This window comes from Loxodonta africana, chromosome 7 (assembly GCF_030014295.1).
Source record: "Loxodonta africana isolate mLoxAfr1 chromosome 7, mLoxAfr1.hap2, whole genome shotgun sequence".
Taxonomy (NCBI): domain Eukaryota; kingdom Metazoa; phylum Chordata; class Mammalia; order Proboscidea; family Elephantidae; genus Loxodonta; species Loxodonta africana.
In genome coordinates, this window is record NC_087348.1 from 64,180,983 (window position 1) to 64,202,681 (window position 21,699).

Sequence of the window (21,699 nt, forward strand, 5' to 3'; positions counted from 1 at the left end):
TGTCTTCATACTACTCAATACAGTCAACATATATATGAATATATTTTAAAATTTATACCAAGAATGGTGGATGATGGGTATGAAGTTTTAAAAATAATTATCAGGATGGCATTGCTAAGGAGGTGATGTTTGAATTGAGGCCTGAATGACAAGACGTCACCAGCTACACAAAGATATGGCGTCAGAACACTTCAGACAAAGGCACAAGCAAGAGCCAAGGCCCCAGGTGGGAACAGCGTGATATGTTCCAGAAACAGAAAGAAGGCTGAGTGTAGTGAAGGGAAGAGAGGGAGAAATGAAGCCAGAGAGGAAAGGAGTGAATCATGTAATGCCCACAGTCCATGGCAAGGGGTTTAGGTTTTATCCTAAGTGCAACGAAAAGCAACTGGCCTGTATGGTTCTGTCCCTCTGCTTTACAAGATCAGAAATACAATTTTTTTTTGGTGTTTTGGAATTAATTAGTCGCAGGGATGTGACTAAATTTACAAGAATTTAGTTTTAAATTGCAATCCCAATTTATTAAGTGCGTGTCTAACACAGTATCTGTCTCACCCAAAGCCCTTCCCTGAGGGTAGCCTTGTGGCCACCCATTTCCAGACTTAACTGAAGCTGGCATCAAATCTGAGGCTAACCAAACCAGGAAGCTTGGCTTGAAAAAAATAAACTCGAAATATGTGAAAAAGAAAAGAAAAGCAATTGGAGAGCTTTAAGCAGAAGAAAAGACAGAAGCTGGTTTGCTTTTAAGAAGACTGCCCAGGTTGCTATGTGGGGATAAACTATAGAGGAGTAAGGGTCAAGTCAGGAAACCGGTCAGGAAGTTTGGTCTAGGGTTATAGTTGTGGACCTGGAGAGAAGCCAATCAAGTCAGAATAAATTGTAGAGGCAGAAGAGGAAGGACTTGGGGATGGGCTGGAAGTGGGAAGTGAGGAAAAGGAAGAATCAAGGATGATACTTGTTTTTTTTACGTGAGGAACTGGATGCCATTCTACCAAGAAGGACAAGAGAGGAGGTGGAAAACTAGGGTGTGAGAGATGACTACTGAGTACTAACAGTGTCAGCCATTGTTCTAAGCATTGTACACGTATTGACTCATTTGCAATCATGAGGTATGCATTATCACAATTATTATTCCCATTTCACAGATGAAGAAATTCAGACACAGAGAAGTAATACGACTTGTTCAAGCACATACTGCTATGTGGTGAAACTTGAATTCAACACAGGCAGTCTAAGTTGCCTCTTAACCAGTAATTATACCTAATCATGCGTAAATATTTTCCTAAACATAGGATCATACCGTGATCACTATTTTATAACCTCCCACAATTTACTTAGGTTGTTTTAACTAAAAAAACACTAAGAATAAAAATTATTAGCTTAAACTGAATTTAGATTTAGAAAGGAAAAAAAAAAAAAAGCCAAAATCTCTGGAAAATGGGCCAAAATGCTGAGATGCAAAATGGTTACAAGAATCTCCCTATATTCACCAAAATTACCAAATCGAAAAGTGACTGAGGACATTTATTTTCTCCTGATTATCATTTCAATCAAATTATTGGGTTGACCAACTTGCTTTCAGTCAAATCATATGGTACCAAAATCCTTCCCTCCCATCAATCCTGAGGATTGCTATGTGATAACCCTCCAAGCTCAATAAAAAAATATGTGATTTCAGCTAATCAACAATAGAAATAAGCAACTAAATTGGAAATGCAATAACGAGTCTTGCAAAGACTAATATACACACCTTGGAAACAAAGACGTCAGAAAAAACAATATTACTAGTAGACTTCCTTTTAAAAGCCAAGAATCTGAATTGAAGTCCAATATATATCCAACAGCCCACATGGTAATCACAGAGAGCATCAGCAGCAGGAAGAGCTATTAAGAGATTCAGAACTTTAGAACTTTATGGATTTTACTTCCTAAATACATAATAATAATTAGTTCAGTAGAAGAGCTACTTCCTAAGTATATAATAATAATTAGTAAAACAGCAGAACCAACATAAGAGTTTTTCCTCAAAATTGCTCATCCATAAATCTGAAGTTGGAGAAATTACAGATCTCAGAAATAATCTTGTAAAAGTCTTACATTTTATAAAATGATGCTTAAACATATTTTGTTTTGCTTTTCTCCCCTCAAAGAAATTGTGGTCCTTTTAGAAAAGTGCCGGTGAAAGCAGATATTTTTAAAAACAATTTCTTTCAAACAGCATTATATATCACAAAGCATAAAGCAAGCTGAAGGGTATGCGCAAAAATCAGCATACCCAAGATTCAATGAAGGGAGTACAAGAGTTCCAGCTAGGGCACTGCATGGTGCCATGCCCTATGATAGGAAACAAAGAAGGTTAGAAGGGAACAAGTTTGTAGAAAAAAATGAGTTTAGCTTGGGCACGTTAAGAGCAGCGGCTGCTAACCAAAAGGTTGGCAGTTTGAATCCACCAGCTGCTCCTTGGAAACCCTATGGGGCAGTTATACTCCATCCTATAGGATGGCTACAAGTTGGAATCAACTCAATCACAACTGGTTTATGGACATCTAAGAGGTATCTGGAAACCCTAGTGGCATACTGGTTAAGTGCTACAGCTGCTAACCAAGAGGTGTACACTTCGAATCCAGCAGGCACTCCTTGGAAACTCAGTGAAGCAGTTCTACTCTGTTCTATAGGGTTGCTATGAGTTGTAATCAACTTGACTGTAATGGGTTTGGTTTGGTCCCTCAGAAGACACAGGGTTTATCAGCATATAGGTAGTAATGCCAGGAATGAACAACACACCAAGGACAGCCTGCAGACCTAGAAAGGTAGAATCTTGCGCAGCACAGTCATTTAGGGGGAAAAAAAAAGGCTAAGGACCTAAAGGAAACCCTGGTGGTATAGTGATTAAGAGCTACGGGTGCTAACCAAAAGGTCAGCAGTTCAAATTCACCAGATGCTCCTTGGAAACCCTAGGGGGCAGCTCTACCCTGTCCCTATAGGGTTGCTATGAGTCAGGATTGACTCGACAGCAATGGGTTTGGTTTTGGAAGGACCTAAAGGAAACCAAGAAAGCGTAAAGAGAGGGAACAGAAAGGCAGAATGAGAACGAGAAGAAAGAGAAGCCAATGGAAGAGAGTTTCAAGAAGAGAGTCGTCCTCAGTGCCAAATGCCAAACGTAGGCCAAAGACTGAAACATGTCCTCAGGATACTAATGACCCAGGTTTACTCTAGCCCAGTTCAAAGAATGAAACTTCTATGAACCAACAGTCTGACTGTCTGCACAAAAAGTAGGCATCATATTTGGGCATTCCCTTGACTATAATATACATGACCCTAAAAGCAAAGCAGTTCTTTGGAATAGCAAAGAGGAAAAATACACTTCGCCCTATCTTCTTCAATTTTTACTACTTTAAGCCATATTCTGGGGACTAATGACTTCAAATGATATCAAACCTTTAAAATGCTCCCGATTCCAATGTGCATGATGACACAAAATGTGGAAGTTCAGATTAAAAAAAATGTAAATTTAGAATTTGCATGCAACGCAAACTCACAAATGAAGTAAGAATATGGATTTCAAAATTCCAAGTCCAGACGTAACACTCCTGTAGATGAGCCACTTTATTCATTCGACACATATCTGAGGGCATACTATATGCCAGGCACTGTTCTAGGCACTTGCAACAGACACATCAATGAATTGAAGGTCTTTCTCTGATGGAACTTAAATTCTAGCAAGGAAGACAGACAAATAAACATAATAACTGAATTTGATGGTATATAAAAAGCTGGATCACATAGTGCCTGGTAGGCCATTGTACTGACTTTGGCTTTTACTCTGGGTAAAATGGGGAGATAGAAGATTTTAAGGACATAGTTGACAGGATTTGCTTGTACTTCAAAAAGATTCATCTGGCTGCTGGGTTGAGAAGAGACTGGGCACGAGAGGGGCCAGGGATACCTGTCAGGAAGCAAATGTAGTAATCAGATGAGAGAGAATGGTGACTGGACCAAAATGGCATTGGTAGACTGACGAGAAGTGGTCAGGTTCTCATACATACTGAAGGCAGGGCCAGCCAACATGTCTTTCTGTGATAGAGACAAGGCAAAGATGACTAGAAAGCTACAGTTGCCACTTACTGAGGTGGGGCAGGCTTGGGGTGGGGTAGGGAGGTGCTCAGGAGCTCAGTTTTGAATATGTTATATTGGAGATGTTTATTGGACACTGAAGTGGATAATCAAGTGAGTCTGGATATGTGAGCCTGGAAAGATCTGGAATAGAAAGAAAAAATTTGAAGTTGTCAACATATAGACGGCATTTAAAGCCATGGATCTAAATGAGATCACCAAGGGAGGGAGTAGACAGAAAAGAGGTCCAAGGACAAAACCCTGGGACACTCTAGCAATAAGCGGTCGGGAGAAGTGGAGAAATTAGCAAAGGAAACTGAGGAGTAACTTACTTCTTTCTCTCCCTCAGTATACCTAAATGCAAAATAGGTATAGTATTCCTGACCCTCTGCATAGAAATCTGGTGTCTGTTAATTTAGAATTACTCTGAAAGTATAATTACTAATTATTAGAAAACAGGATAATCCTATCATATTTGAAAACATCTAAAATACTGGAATTAATCCAATATCTCATTTTAACAATTTGAATTGTATTGTCTACTATGACTTAGATTTTGCTAGCCACTCATGAGAAGAAGCTGAACTTGCTAACTTTTCCTATTGTTCACTTCACCTTAAATTGCTAAGTTAAAAAAATGAATAAAATTTGAGTCATCTTTCAAGTAAAATCTCAGATGTCTGATTTTATGAAGTGACATTACCTATATTATATACTTGAATAATGCAACATTGTCATTTTTAAAGTCTAACTCCTTGTTATTCTAACAAAACATTTTGAGTGTTAATATTTTCCTTTTGGAAAAAAAAAAAAAAATTCAATGAGCAACCGGCTAAGAAAAGCTTCGATAAAATTCCCTGCAAAAATATTTTTCCTTTTGCTTTTCTAAGAACCTAAATCATTTTCATTTCAATTCATTCACTGAGGAAATGTGGAAGGACTCCCCAGTTTTCACAAGGCGACATGTAATCTGAGAGCTATTTAGCTGAGGACCAACAATAGCCAATGAAAATACCAAATTTTCAACTTTTGAGTTGCAGGATGCATGGGAAAGACATATAATCAGTAGATATAATGAAGCACTAAACCAACTTCCTGGTTTTCCCTGATGCCCTAAAAAACAAAAACACACAAAAAGGTTCTTATATCCCATTTAACAGGCCCCATGTGAAAATACCTCGCATTTCTGTAGCCACCTCCAAAGTCTGAACTTTCTGTTGGTTCTCATTTTGGCTTCTGTTTTTAGCATGTGAATGATGAGCTGGTTTTTGCTTTGCAGAGCCATATCGAGAGGTGTTTCTCCCTTTAAAAAAAAAAGAGAGAGAGAGAAAAAAACTTAATTGACATTTTCACTACATCATGTATGTGAAACTTTTTTTAAAACTCACCAGAACCATAGATTCAACACATTTATTCAAAGAGTAGCCAGCCATTACTATTCATATCTATCTGTGGTAACTGAAAACAAACATGCAGCTTACCTTCGTTACTTTATAAATCCGCTAACAGGAGAAATAATAAGCTGAGGGAGACAAACACCTGGTCATACCTTAACATTCTGGACATCCAGGCTAGAGCCAGCTTCTAAGAGTTTGTCGACTGCATTAACATTTCCTGCAGCAACTGCCCAGTGAAGTGGAGTGTTTTGGTGTATTTTATCAGCCACACTGAGAGAAGGATTGAACTTTAACAGAAATCCAGTTGGTTCTGGCCTGTCTCAAATAAATAAAATACCAAGAGGCATTAACAGAGATGATGATTTGAGGAGTAAATGCAAATAATGAATCTTTTAAGCTAATGCATCAACTAACTAATCAGCAAGTACTTTGAGTAACTGAGGGACTTCTTTGTGAAAAGTATTGTTCTATGTGCTATGGGAGATTAAAAAAAAAAAGCCATATCTATTAAATAACAGCCTGCTTGCTATACAGATAATAAAATTTTAACATAAATACAGTGGAATAAGTGCTTACGGTTTTCCTTTTTTTTTCCATGTCATTGTTCTATTGGTTAACAATTTTTTTTAATCCTAAATTTAACTTTGGCCAATATTAAATACTGTTATTTATCTGATCAATGACAAAACGTGCAACATTATATTTACAGAGATGCCTGTTCTGTAAGGAATTTTTTTTCCATCAGTACCTTTCAAACTTTTCACCAATGACATTAAAAGTCTGTATCACGGTCCAGAGGGTGGAAACCTTATTTTCTTCTTAAAAATGTACTGTCATCTCACATAGACTGAGATACTTAAATTACATGCAAAGAAAGGAAGCTGTCAGAGTCACGAATCAGAATGAGGCAATTCAATTATATTCACTTACCCAAGTACTTTGTGAGCTGATAACATGAGAGGTGTTTGCCCATTTAAATCTGCCATATTTACACTCTAAACAAAAAGAAGAGTCAATCAGCACAACTTTTCAACTATGCTCTGTAAATGTAGTCAAAAAAAAATTTTTTTCTCCCCTTAATCAAAGTACCTTTTTAATACACTCAGCACTACCAATGAGTCTACAAGAAGAGTACAAATACCATTTGAATAAAAGCGTGCTCTGCTTCGCATCCATAGGGCAAAAATCCATAGATTTCTACAAAATATTTCTCAAGGGAAAATCTGAACATAAAATTTAAAATATGGTACGATGTGAATGGAAGAGAGCTACAGGAAAGAGAAAAATGTTGATAACATTGACCAAATATACAGACTATAAAGGCCTTAGAAGTCATTTGGTTGATACCTTCTCTGACACATTAATTCATTCTATCACTTCTTACACCAAATTATCCAGCCTCTACTTATACACTTCCAGTAATAATGAACTCTTGATCTTCTGAGGCCATTCACTGTACTTTTGGACTTACATTACGTTTCAAACAAGGATTCGAACTCATTGTTTTTGGTTTGACCCCCGGCCAAGGATTTGCATTTCCAGGGATTTTGTTAACACATAGGTTCAAGTTCAGTGTATCTGGGGCAGAAATGTCAGAGATCTTGTTAAAATGTAGATTCTGATTCAGTATATCTGGGGGTGGAAATACAAATTCTCAGCAGGGGGTCAAACTGAAAATAACTGGTTCAAAGCCCTGGTTTCAAATAATTAAACATGAAAAATTCTTTTCTACTTTTTGGAGTAGAGAAATAAGAGAAATCCTATCTCCATCAGGATGTGCTTCTTTTAATGAAGTAGGTCCAGGTTTGAGGTATGTTATAATGGTTCCAACAAAGCCAAAGGGAAGATTCTTTGGGCCTTGAAGGAATATGACTTGGAAAGGAGTCCAAGAGAAGCAGAAAGGGCTCCTCCTCACACATCTTTTCAAAACAAGACTCAAGAGGTTATAATTATTCTACTTCAACTGGCAAAGTCTGAGAGACAGTGCTTATTTAAAGGGAGCACAATCAGTCCAACAGCATTTGTACAAACATGCTTCCCTGCCTGTTACAAGAGTCTGCTGATATGTAAACTACTGTTACCAGAAAGTGTATCTCAGGCAAGTATAGCCGACAGTGAAACTCCCACAGCTGATAACCTGTAATTTAACCTATGCCATAAATGGATGCCTCTTAACCAGAGCCATTTTTCATGGAATTACTTTAGAGAATAGTAAAAACCGTATATTCAAACTGGCCTCCCATTTGGGTTCAAATAATGAAAACGAATGATGAGTTAATTTAGTGATCTGACTACCATTTCTACATTCAACCACAAGAAAAATACAGGCTTTGAAGGCATGCTTTTTGAAAAGCTCTACAAATTGCTGGGCTCATATGGAAAACTATTACAGGCTTACAAGTCTCAGAAACATCTAGTTACATGTTACTGAGCTGAATGACCTGTCTTTTATGGCCCTGATAAAGCTGAAAAAGCAGTATTCAATAACTAGACTTACTGAAGGTAATATATGGGTACCTGGGTATCTGTAACTTCCACCTTAAAAATGGAAGCAGACTATGAATGATAATCTACCCAAATTCCTCATATATACAAAAGCTGGTGTATAAGACACATTTTAAAACATACCTGTCCCTTTGAGATGAGATACGCTATAATAGGCATGTGTTGAAATAATACTGCCAGATGGATGCTGCTGAATCCCTCTCCATCGATGAGAGTGGGGTCTGCACCATGTTGTAGCAATAATATGACCATAGGTAAATGCCCTTGTCTGTATACAAAAGACAAAAAATTACACTGTATTTTGTAGCATGCAGAAAAAGAAAAAAAAAAATTTCAGGGAGAAGCTGGCATCACTAAGATATGAGGGATTTTGGGTAGAGCATTTCCTAAGAGAACTTACAAATGTTTTTTACTTAGATGCTTCAAACTTAGAACTATCTGGACAGTCCTTCTTGAGTACAGGTGATAAACCTGATAATCATGTGTAAAATAATAATTGTATGCAACTAATGCTAACTATGAAAACTTTAAAACCACTGAGGCTTCACTGTGGCTATGTTTAAAACACAAAATTATGATGAGCCAGATACGCAGAAGAATAACTTTCATAGACTGCAGGTATGTTGTTAGCTACCATCAAGCAGGCCCCAACACATGGCAACCCCATGTGCAATGGAAAGAAACGCTGCCCTGGTCCTGCGCCATCTCTGTGATTGGCTACAGATCAGACTGTTGTGATCCACAGGGCTTTCACTGCCTGATTTTCAGACGTATATCAAATCCATAGGGTTTTCATTGGCTGATTTTCAGAAGCGGATTGCCAGGGCTTTCTTCCTAGTCTGTCTTAGTCTGGAAGCTCCACTGAAACCCGTACAGCACCATGGCAACATCCAAGTCTCCAGTGACAGACGCGTGGTACTGCGCATGAGGTACACGAGCCAAGAATCAAACCTGGGTCTCCCGCATGGGAGGTGAGAATTCAATCACTGAACTACCACTGTTCCCACTGATAATATTATTCTTAGAAACTATATATATGTTTATACTTGGATACAGTTCAACTTCCCTATCATTTTTACCATGTTAAAGCTTCGTACCTCAATAGCTTAAAGGTGATGAGTTAACTCTAGATTCTTAAAAATTCTTAGCTATGGAAAAAAGATTCAACTCCTTGTCTTAAATGAACGCTTATTCACTCCAGTCTCAGGTTCACGTCAACCCCACCAACCACACAGAGTGGAATTAAAATAAAATAAAAATTTTTAAGGTAAAAATAGTCACTTATTGACTTTAGCTTCAGATGGCCAATACACACCAGAGAATAGAGGGTAGAGACTGAACAATATAAATGTTCTAGTAAACTGACCTACTAAAAAATTATTTATCCTGTAACAGCTTTGAAAACACATTTAACCCTAAAAGAGATAAACTTTACATTTACTTTGAAAGGGAATCCACTTCTTTGAAATAAAATGACAGCTATAAAGTTTTCAAGTTTTCATCTGTTCTAAGACTGAACTGACTGAATCTATAGTTCACTGAACTACTGCTTTTATTCATGAGACCAAATATAAAAAATACTTATCCTGATTATAAAAAAGAAAGCACAATACAGATACCTGAGTTTGATAATCATAATAGAGCCCTTGATTAAATACAAAAGACATCATCTCTGGAGGCTCTTTAAAATTGTAATTTTTTTAAATGAAGGGGAGGAAAAAAAAAGAAAGTCTTTCAAATTGTCTATAAATGTGCTGTCTGAAATGGTGGCCAGTATCTGCATTGGCTGTTTAAATTTAAATAAATTAAAATGAAATAAAATTAAAAACTAAATTCCTCAGGTACAGCAGCCACATTTCACAGGTGGCTAGAGGCTACTGTATGGCCAGTGAAGAATAGGATATTTCCATCGTCACAGAAAATTCTTTTAGAAAACACTGATTTGTGACATTCAGAAAATGAACCTATTCTTTACGATTTCAAACAGCAATTTCAATGTTGAAAGAAACCTTACCTGATGGCCCAGTGAAGAGGAGTTGAGTTTAAATCTCCTCCCAACTGATCTACAACAGCACCTTTTGAAATATAAAACCTGTTAAAAGCAGACACAAATGAAAATAAGATTTCAAACTAATAAATTCACATTGAGAAAGAAAACATTATTTTTTCTTAGTAATAAATGTGTTGGAAAACAGAAATTATAGTATTAACATGTTCAAAACACCTAGAACTATAGAAGTCAGGAAGATTCACAGAATATCAAATAAATGTCTGGTGAAACATTCTTAGCATGTAAGTAATTACTCCTGCTATAATTAGCAATCAATTATAACTTACATACCAAACACATGATAACTACTCTACATATTCTAAATACCATAACACTCTTTAAAGAGCTTATATTCAAAAGGTTTAGGATTACAGATATTCTACTGCTTAGCTTGGCAGGAGATGGGTGAAATTATGTCACTTGACAGGTATAAAATTAGAATTACTATGTGTGAGAGAAGTCTGAAAGTAAGTAGTAAAAATTAAATTTAAAATCCTTCCAGAAACGATAAGCATTTTGAGTATTTTGGTCTCTATTTTTATGGCATAGTTGTGATACACTGTATATGGTGAACCTACAAGAGAATGTGACTGATTTTCTTCTGTGGTTAATAGGAACTAGTCTATCTCAAAGTTGTATTTTATATAGCCTATTATCTAAACAATACATCACTTATTCCCACAAGGACTCTGCCTGTGAGTGCAACATGTGTTAGCATATTTTAAACTTAAGTAAAATTTTCATTTTTTCAAACCTCAAGGATTTTGAATATACATAATGTAAAATATATTCACATTTACAGACACATGTACGTGTTACATGCTATGGTATAAAAAGAAGAAACAAAAGCTATCAATGGATAGGCAGTAGTGCTTTACGAAGAGGAAGTATTTGATAGAATTCATGTCCATTTGCAACTGTATTCTGCATTTAGTTTAAAAAAAAAGTTGTGAAATTCTCCTGCCCATCTATTCCTCCTGACCTTACAATGTAAAATCCTTCAAAGTTTCTTCTATACTAGATGAAAGTTTCTGTTCTGAGAAAGCTTACAATGTTTTGCTTTTCCTTTTTTAAAAGTGTTCAGTTTCACTTCCAGACTAAGGCTCTTTTACATGATGAACAGATGTGTGCAGCAGAAGGTTTCTGCTGTTCACTCCCAAAAGGGAACTAGAGATGACTCAAGACTCATACGTGCACCTGAAGAAAAAGACAAGTGAAGGAGAGGTCTAGAATTAGACATACACGCTTTATATCTTTTACACACATATACAGCATCTTACTTTACAAGATCCAGTCTGTTGTTAATAGCAGCCCAATGAAGAAGCGACACATTTTCTTTGTCTGGTTGCCTGACATCATATCCGGCTTCCACCAATTCTTTACATCGTTCGAAAATCCCGTATCTCAAATAAGGAAGAAAAAAAGGCATTACCGATACCATTTAAAATAATTTCAAATATCCAAATTTCTTCCTCTTATCATGTCTTTACTTTATCCAATCTGTCTCTCAGCTAACACAGAAATATATTAACAAAGACGTGCACAAAGAGGACAAACAAAGCCAAACAGCACAAGTAAACCTGGTTCGCTTATCGATCAGATTAATCCATTTGGAGTGAAATTTGATTTTCTTAAATAAACTTCAACACTCACATTTGTTCTCCTTCAACAAGTTTCATTCGATCCCCTACTATGCACCAAAAATGCATGGTGCCGACTCCTGACTACGATATTATTCCTGAATCAAACCACACCCATCCAATGACCTCACAGTAAGGGACAGAGAATAAAAGCAAACTTGGATGGATTCAACAATGAAGTACGGGTGTGGTATAGGTACAGCAGAGCAAGAAATGATTAGGCCCTCCTGGAGGAGAAGAAACATGATATACAAGCTGGGTTGCTTAGACTGATGAAAGGAATGAAACAAACTTCAGGCAGAAGAACAGGATGAACAAAACCCAGAGGTGTGAAAGTGCACAGCTGTTGAGAGGAACAGAAGCAATCTAGCACTGCTGAAGCACAAAGCAGAGAAGGCAGAATGGCCAGGGATGAGGCTGGAGCTGCAAAGGCCTTCCACGTCAGCTACGAAGCTGAGACTTTATAATTCCGTGGGAAACCACTCAAGGGTTTTAAAAGGGAAGTACTCGGATTTTGGGTTTTAAGAATATAAGATTAGTGGCAGTATGGACGATGATTAGAGCAGGGTGAGGCTAGAGACTGAGAGGCCAGATTAGAGGTCACTGTAATAAATACAGGCAAGAGGCAACGAGAACCTAAGTTAGAGGCAACAGGAATGGAAAAGAAAGGATAGACTTGAGAGATAGTTAAGAGGCAGCGCTGTCGTTACTGGGTAACTATGTGAGAGAGGAGGAGAGAAAAGCCTCTTTGTAATGCTACGGTAATTTTTTTAATTTAGCAATTTAAATTAGAAGTATTTCTTTTCAACAGAAGCCATTAAGCTCCAACAGACCACTGAGCACTTTCTTTGAAACTTATTCTATTTAGAGGTATCTGAAAGTTTCAATAAGCCTCAAGGGTCAAAACCAGACCAAACGGTAGGACTGTCTGTGTTAATTAGAATAATGTCTGCCTGGACAAAAAAATCTGCGCATGCACGTGTGTGGGTCTTTTTGGCATGTCTATGTCTTTACGGCAGAGACAGCTGTTTGACAACGCTAAGTACAAATATGAATGAGAATAAATTGTTAATCACGACGTAAATATGCTCTTCATTTTTAAACAGCAACTTTAACATTTGACTGGAAAAGAAACACTCCCTTTAGTTGAAAATATAATAGGAGTTCACACACACACACACACAAAGTCCTAGTTCTCTTTTGTCCTTCCCCAATAAAACTAAAGACCTCCTAATAACCACTTGAGAAGGTTCAAGACATGAAGGAAATTTTAGGAGAGCTATAAAATGTGAGGTTACTCAGGCTCCCCTTAAATATAGCCCAATTTCTCACATTTATCATGACAGAGCTTTACTGATAACAGAGAAACATTTAAATGTTTCTATGCTAATTAAAGCAAATATCTACCTTAAGAATACACTAATCCTCCTATCAATTAAAAATACACACAATATAAAATCATATTCACCTAAAGCAGTGGCTCCTTGTGCTTCCAGAGTTCATATAAATTAGTGATTAGAATCCTGAAATTATCAGTATTTTTTATAATTAACATAAGTCAGACGTTAGGCTATGTTAAGGCCAAACAGGCTAATTAACCACCAAACATCCTCCTTTTGATGGAAATTATTTCAAGTGACTGAGGTAATAGTACTTTCTTTCATGCCAATTAGAAGCACTGATTGGCAGACATAGATTTGATTACTAATAATAGAAAATAAATTACTAGTTAATGTAGTCTGATAGACAAAATGCTCCAAAATATTTCTAATCTCTTATTAGAGGTAGGGTGGATGTTAATAGCCAGTGAAATCCATGATGGTGAAAATGCTGGAAATAGTGCAGATATCCACATAAGGAGATCTTGTTTAGAGAAAGCTCTCAACCTGTCATTCCATCTTCAGCACAAGGAAAACAACCCACTATATGTTTCAAGTGGTCAGAGACCACATTTCTACTTTACTGCCTTTCTTCTCCTGCACCCAGCACAACAGGCACACAGAAAGTACTCAATAACTGAATACTTACTAAAAGTATCTAAATATTTACATTACAGTATATTTTAAAAGACTGAGATACGCGTTTCAATTCAGAAGTTAACTTTAGTGTCATTTTTAATCACTCACTCACTCATCGTTTACTGGGCACCTAGTAAGGTAAAATCTGCGAAAGCCAGAACCTGCGTAAGGCAGAAACCTATCAGAGAAAGAAAACGCAAATATTTTCCACCAAAACAAGCGATACAAAAGTGGTTGACTGCACCCTGTCAAAGGCAGAAAACTTGCAAGACCTGGAAAACCACGGCAGTCCTGTTGAGTTCCAGCTCTCACAGGTTTCACTGTATAAGACAGAGACTCTGTGAAAGCACTGGACAACAAAGAGGAAAAAGGCACACTTTTGCTAAAGAAGTTGCTCACAACATAAAGAGAGGGTGTGGTACGTAAACAACACTGTTCTAAGTGCTCAGATGCTGGTATGACTAACTGGTATTAGCGCTGGTGTTAATGAACTACCTACCAGCAAGAAGGGAGGAAGGTATGCGCGTGGAGTGTCGTAAACTACACATTCAATGTTACAATCCAACAGAACACAGGATAAACAAAGCATCTGGAAAACTTACTGGGTAGCTTTTACAATGTCACAGTTACTAGAGTCCTCTACAAGAGGAACAGTTTCTTTCGCCTTCTCAAGTTCTTTGTTCTCATGTGCACAGATGCTATGTCGACCAAATCCTGGAGGGGGGGGTCCATGGCTGTGATTCCTGCACTGGAGAGTAGGAGTAATTTGACAAAGCACAGAAACAGAATTAACACCATATTCAATTACATGATGAAGTATTTGCTTCTATCAATAATAATTATAGTACTGAATCAGAAATTTTTTGGAGTCTTAGAGGGAATATTCTCTTTATCTTAAATCTGTTCATTAGAAAAGATGCTTAATATTAGAAAACTCTAAATTATATATTTTATCATAAAACAAATGGTGATCAGCAGAAAAGGATCACAAATGGACTTTGTTATTTGTAGTGGGTGGAGTGTTACAGCTATTCGCATGGTAGGAAGGTTGCCAGGCCCCTGCTTTGGGGAAATTGTGGCAGGCACACCCTAAGAAATCCCTTCCCCTCCTCCCAATGAATCACACTCTTGTATAATCCCTTTTCCTTCAGTGTGAGCCGAACCTGTAACTTGATCACAGCCAATGGAATATGGCAAAGTAAAATAACCACAAGCAAACGAGAAAATGACAAGAGTGCACACTTTTCTTAGCAGGCCCTCTTCAACGGTGACATGAAGTAAACAAAGACAATCTAATCCAATCTGACAAAAAGTTGGCCCCCTCTAAAAAATTCAAAATTATCAAAAAGGCTAATTTGTAATAGATTTATATGCATGATCTTTAATTTAAAGCCTTGCCATCAAGTTTATACTGAGCTATTAATACAATTTAGAAATACATTGTCAGATCTTAAAATAACATGCCCATGATAATACGAATTTGTCAATTGGCTCCTGCCCCCAGTCTCCATGGGCAGACAGAGGGGAGCTGAAAATGTTATTTTCTCTGAAGCAGGAGGGTCAGGGAAAGGAGAGGCAGAGAAATAAGACAGGTCGCCTCTTACACGTCCCCACTCTCCCTCGCAGTCTTGAGATTGAGTCCCTGCTTCTCCAGTACTCTCCCAGCCTGATCTCTCCTGATTCCACTAAAGAAACAGATGACAACTAACCAAGAGATCCCTGGGACTGCTACCACTGTCCTGGAAGTCCCAGCCAATCATATGACACAGAATCATCCCATCAATGCTCAAGTTTAGAGTGAGCAACTGCCAATGAGTGGCACCACACCACAGTCAGTACCAAGACTGTTTGGATTATAAAGCTGGGGCCCTGAACTATCAGCTAGCTTGCAGAAGAGGCTCCATTCTGTCATTGCATTAACTTCATAATACAGTAAGTTCCCAGGTTAAGAACGTCAGACTTACGGACAACTCATACTTAAAATGGACTGTCACATATTCTCTCTTCGGTACATTACCATCTGTAGTTACTTTATTATTTTATTATCATTATGTACTCTATTATTATGTTTAAGATGCTTTAGTGTATTTGGAAGTGTTTCTTAAGTGTTTTATATGCTTTCTATGCTATACTATATACTAAGACAAACATATGACTAACTGACTTTAAATAAGAACTGTAATGTATCTGTTCCGCCTTACCTACAAATTCGACTTAAAGACAGACTTAGGAACGGATCTCATTCGTAACCTGGGGACTGCCCGTGCATGACATTTAAAAAAAATGAAAACCTTGAATCCTACTTTCACCTTATGGTGGGGTTTTACTCTACACATATAGGGAGTGCAAGCTCAAAACTGTTTTTCTGGTAGGAGTGCATGATCAAAAAAGCTTGGAAACCATAGTTCTAAATTCTCTCCTTTATTCTAGGTATGGCTCCCTCCCAAAATTTAACCACAACAGGTAAGAAAGTAGCTGATTTGCTTCAGGGGAGGTTAACTTTGACTGGAGACAATCACATAAAGATCTTTAAGGACAATAATCAATACGTTCCCATCACAAAGATTAAAGCAAAGTTTCCATCCTTCTTAGAAATTACTCCCTAGTTATTAAAAACACCACATATTTTTAAAGTATTCTCTAGTTGTTTCATTCTGACTACATTGGAATGTAAACTACTTGAGAACAAGGACAATGTCTCAGGTTCCTGTTGGCTGAAAGATGGTGGTTAATCGTCTAACCTATTTTTGGCTTCAGTTCTATCACTGTAAAATGAAAGGAGCAGATCAATATAGCTATACAAAGTTCCTTCCAATTCCATGTTGCATGATCCTAAGAGGAGATATTACTAATAATCATTATTAACTTGTTCACTGGTAAAGACATCACCCCATAAATAAACGCCCTCTATGCATGTGAACATGTAACTGCTACATAGCTACCTACAATGTTAAGGTAACAGAACAGACTGAGCAAATTCTTATGACGCCAGCAACCTCCTGAGAGTTCTTATTAATTATTCTCAGGAAATGTAAACAGCAACTACTATGCACCAATCACAGTCCTAGGCACTGGGGATAAAAAATGAATAAGACATGATTCCTGCCACAATCCACTCACTCACTCATTCATTCATTCATCGAATCTTTACTGAATCCCTACTACGTGCCAGGCACTGTTCCTGACACAGAGATATGGCAGTGAACACAACAGACAAGGTCCCTGGTTTTCAAAGAACTTATATCCTAGTTAGGTAGATACTCTCTTATCCATCCTTGGCATATAGTAAAATACAGACTGCTCCTTAGGCCTTAGACTGAAAAATGGGTAGACTCCAGGAGACAGCAAACAATCAGAGAAACAAGGCCACAGTCAAGCCCTGAGTAGCAGCGAAAAGTGCACTGCAACAGGAGCTCCAAGACCTGGCCTCTGCCCCTAACTGGCTGGGGACCTTTGAAAAACAGCTTAATATCTCTGAGTCTCAATTTCATCTGAAAAGTTCGACTAGATCAATGGTTCTTAACCTTCCTAAGGTCATGGCCCCTTTTGAAAATGTTATCAAAGCAAAGGTGGGCTCTACTCAGAGAAATATGTATGTGTACACACAATTAAATTCCACATATAATGTCAAGGTGTTCACTGACCCCCTGAAGGTTATCCTGAGTACCAGTGTAAAGATCTCTGAACTGTGCAATTTACCAAAGAGCATTCCAACTCCAAGAATTCTGATTCTGCCCCATTTTAACTTGTCTGGTTCTTCCAGGATTCCAGTCTACAACAGCCTCAAGATAAAATGGTAACTTTTTTTTTTTTTTTTAAATTAAGATACATAGGCCAAAAAAATAGGTACAAAGAAAGACACATGTATCTAGCTGATTACCCTACTCCTGGGGAGGTGGGCTGCAGGAGCAGAACAAGATATTATGAAAATTAAATTAGAGATAAACGATTATATCTGTGGTAGTTTTACAACATAGCCCCAAAATTCTTGGATGCTTCTTCCATCAAGAGGCAAGGGTCCATGTTCCTTCCTCTTGAATCTGTGCTCTGGGGCTGCTTTAGCAACGGAACACCACAGAAGTGATGCTGTGTCAGTTGGCAAGCCCAGGCCTTAGAAACTGGCAGCTTCCTCTTCCTGTCTCTTGAGATCTTCACTCGTGGAACCCAGCCACCATGCTGTGCAGAAGCCCAGGCCACATGGAGGTGACCCCACTGAAAGTCAGCATCAATACGCCAGACATGTGAGTAAAGACCCCTCTAGATGATATCAGCTCCGGCTGTCGAGTCACCCCCAAAATAAGAGTCTTTCCAGCTCCAGACATGGTGGAGCAGGAACAAACCATCCCTTGCTATGCCCTGTCCAAATTCCTGACCCACAGAGTCCACGAGCATAACAACTGCTGTTTTACACCACTAAGTTTTGGGGTGGTTTGTTACACAGCAACAGACAACTGGAACATCTTGAACTTATAAAGGGTCACGTAATATTTCTTGCACAGTGATATCATGAATCAAGTCATTTTTCCAAATAGCAAATAAACATTATTGAAGTTCAGTGTGCACTAATTTAAGAGAAAACTAGGTCTAGAAGACTAGACTCAAACTCTGGGTCACTATCCTGTCAGATTATCAAATAATAATAACAACAATAAAGGGATCTCTTAGATAGAAATTAAAATTTCTCATGACATTAACGCACGTGCCAGAGTTAAGTTTACAAGTTCATTCATTCAACAAGTATTTGCAGAGTACCCATCTATGCTAGGCATTGTTCTAGAAGCTAGACATACAGCCTTGAACATAACAGATAAAAATCACTGCCTTCACAGCACCTACATTCAGTGGAGGGGAAAGAGACAATATACAAAATAAATAAAAATAAATAGGTATTGTTAAATGACATTAAGTGCTAAGGAGAAATACAAGGAAGGAAGGAGGTTAGGGAGCGTTGCTGGTAATAGTGATGACAGGGCAAGCATCACAGAGGTGACATGGTGTGAAGACCTTATCAAGGTGGGGAATAAGCCCTGTGGGTATATCAGGAAAGAGCATTCCAGGCAGATAGGATAGCAAGTACCAACGCCCTCTGGCCAGGGCAGCTCGTGTTGACTGAGGGTACAAGAAAGTAATAAAAAATGAGGTCAGAGAGGAAATCAGGCGCCAGCGAGTAAAGGCAATTTCTGACAAAAGCCAAACAGCAGCACTGGACTTGGAATCAGAAGAACCAAATTCAAAGAGAACAGGAATTTTTGTCTGTTTTGTTCATTGACTTATTTCCAGTGCCTAGAGCAGTGACTAACACCTAGGAAACACTCAAAACACATCCGTTGAATGAATGAGGTTCTGGCTGTTACTTAGTCCCTATTTGACTTAGCAAGTGACTCCAATTTTTTGCACCTCAGTTTTCTGATCTTTAAAATTAGAATAATAACCTCTCCTAGCTCACAGGGTCAGAGTGAAGCTCAACAATGCAGAAGGTCTTCACATTATTATTGAAAAAATTAACAATAGCAGTTATTATTAACAATTGTCTCCCTACGTGTCCTCCCCACCCTTGCCCTACTAATGTCAACCTCCACATCACTCACTCTCAGTCTGTGATAGAATCGGGACGGGTTGTCTTCCCTTCTGCAAGAGGGAGTGAATTTTAAGCACTTGAAGCCTCTTGCAAATGAGTGGCCGTAATTAAGACATGGTAATTACTCCTCCTACCAACTTCTCCTACAGGCTCTCTGAGAAAAACAATGAGGCACAGTTTTCATGTGAAGATTCTACATGCATTCGTAAAAATCCAGTCAACCTGCATACCGTTTTTTTCCTCCAAAATGCAAGAACATCTAATAAAAACACCTTCACACTTTCCCATACATCTTGTTCCTCATTTAAACCTACACCAGACTGTAAGCAAGAAGGAAAGAAAGTTAATGGAAAGGAAAGGAAGGAAGAGGAGGGAACAAGAGGAACAGACACTGAGGATTGGTAAAACTATTTCAGAGGCCTACAAATCCAATCATCTCAAACACTGCTTGAATCCCATTAAAAAAAAAACAAAAAAAAAAAACACCAAACTCACTGTAGTTGAGTTAATTCTGACTCACAGCAACCCTATAGGACAACGTAGAACTGCCCTGTACAGTTTCCAAGGAGCACCTGGGGGATTCGAACTGCCAACCTCCTGGTTAACAGCTATAGCACTTAACCACTACGCCACCAGGGTTTCCTGAATCCTGTTAGGAACAAAAAATTTACCACCTAACAAAGCAGCTCACACTAAATGGAGACAGCTCCGGTTTTCTCGTCTGTAAATGGAGACAGTATCTTCTTCTTAAGGCAACTTCAATTATGGAACAAAATAATGCACATAAAAGCATCTGCTATGTGCTAAGCACTCATTAAATTTTGGCTGAACCTGGAAATTCTTCATTTATTCAATAAATATCGAGTGAACGCCCTCCATATGCCAGTCAGTATTCTAGGCATTGGGAAAGGGCCTGAGCAAAAAAGACAAAAGTCTTACTTCCTTGGGGCTTACATCTACCTCCTGTAACTGCCCCACTGGCCCACTTCTGCCCTCTGGAACTGCATAGGAGGCTTCTATGCATGAATACCTCCTCCAGAGAAAAGTCCTTTGGGGTTTTGCAAAGAGCTCCTGCCTTTTCACACCCCACCCCCACCCCCCGCTTCCTCTAGTGTAAGGAGCCCTGGTGACACAGCGGTTAAGCTCTCGGTTGCTAACTGAAAGGCCGGCGGTTCTGACCCACCTGCCACTCTGCGGGAGAAAGATGTGACAGTCTGCTTCGGTAAAGATTTACAGCCTTGGAAACCCTATGGGGCAGTTATACTCTGTCCTATAGGGTCGCTATGAGTCGGAATCGACCGGACCGCAACCGGTTTGTTTTATTTTTGTTTTTCTCTCGAGCCTAAACACCCAGCCTCGACTCTTTGAAGGAGTAAGGATGTGGGAACTCGCACTAAAACAGGGCTGGGCAGGGCGCCTCTGCCACAAACAGGAATCTAGAGAATGGCTCAGCCTCCAGGCCAAGGTCAAGATTAAAAAAAAAACCGTCAAGATAAACTAACTCAGGTGTGTCACCTGACACCTCTCCCAGTGACGACCACCTTCCCTCCTCCCAGGCCCACAGCGGTCCCTGCCGGGCACAGGGGGTACCGTCCCCAGGGGGCGCCCTGGCTGGGGGAAGGAGGCTGGAGGCGCTGGCTGGGGCCTTCACCCCTGTCTATCTTTGTCTTTTCTTCCCAGTCGCCTCAGAGAGAATTCTCAGTATCTTTCTCGATGTTTCCAGGTTCCCGCCTCCCGTGCCCAGGTCCCCGCTTCCCCAGGGGCCCCTCTCGGAGCTGCCTCACCCCCACGTCCTCCCTCTCCCCACATCCACCGCCTCTCTCTGGGCCTTCAGGACAGGCCGCGCCCTTCCGCACTCACCTGCGAGGCCAGTCCCGGCCCCTCCATCTCCCCAGGTGCCCACACCACAGCAGCGGCGACTCTGCAAAGTGGCGGCTGCGGCCCGTTCACCAGCCCGCCTCGGGCCGCCTCTACTCCCACTTCCTGCTCGCGGCCCCGCCTCCGCCACCACGGCTCCCGCTGGTGCCCTACGCGGTCCATCAACCTCGGGAAGGCCAATCCCCGCCCTCTCCTTGGTTGAGGGCGGGACTTTCGCGCTGCCGGGGACGGCAATAGGGAGCAGCGAGCCTGAAGCCCCGCCTCCAGCCTGCCCTCCGGACGCTCCCCGAGCCTCACCCAAGATTGTGCAGCCCCTTCCCAGGTGTCCATCTGGGACACCGCGTATGTCCCCACCTGCCCCCGCACAAGTATACGATCAGGTTGTTATTCCAACGTCAACCAACATCTATTGAGAGCAAATCTGGACTTCGCTGCTTACAAGATGACCTTGTGAAAATTTCTCCCTTTACTTCAGAGCCTGACTCTGTGAAATGGGGAAAATAACGGTACCTACCTCCCAGAG

General features: G+C 39.4%; 1 protein-coding gene across 6 annotated transcripts in view; it reads right to left on the reverse strand.

Annotated features, from left to right (window-relative positions):
• The window catches only part of ZDHHC13 (zinc finger DHHC-type palmitoyltransferase 13), a 42,424-nt gene extending 21,152 nt beyond the window's left edge, over positions 1–21,272 (reverse strand). For 5 of the 6 annotated variants that reach the window (XR_010322452.1, XR_010322453.1, XM_064288352.1 and 2 more), the window contains exons 1-9: positions 21,159–21,272; positions 14,323–14,468; positions 11,343–11,465; positions 10,027–10,104; positions 8,136–8,280; positions 6,438–6,502; positions 5,660–5,822; positions 5,288–5,413; positions 1,748–1,881 (exon numbers count right to left, since the gene is read on the reverse strand). Coding sequence is in view for 4 of the 6 variants with exons in the window: in XM_064288352.1 (XP_064144422.1) it covers positions 1,748–1,881; positions 5,288–5,413; positions 5,660–5,822; positions 6,438–6,502; positions 8,136–8,280; positions 10,027–10,104; positions 11,343–11,465; positions 14,323–14,468; positions 21,159–21,185 (1,007 nt within the window). In the remaining 2 variants the exon portion in view is untranslated. The other variant, XM_064288353.1, reaches the window with a different exon arrangement.
• Between the last annotated feature and the right edge of the window lie 427 nt (positions 21,273–21,699).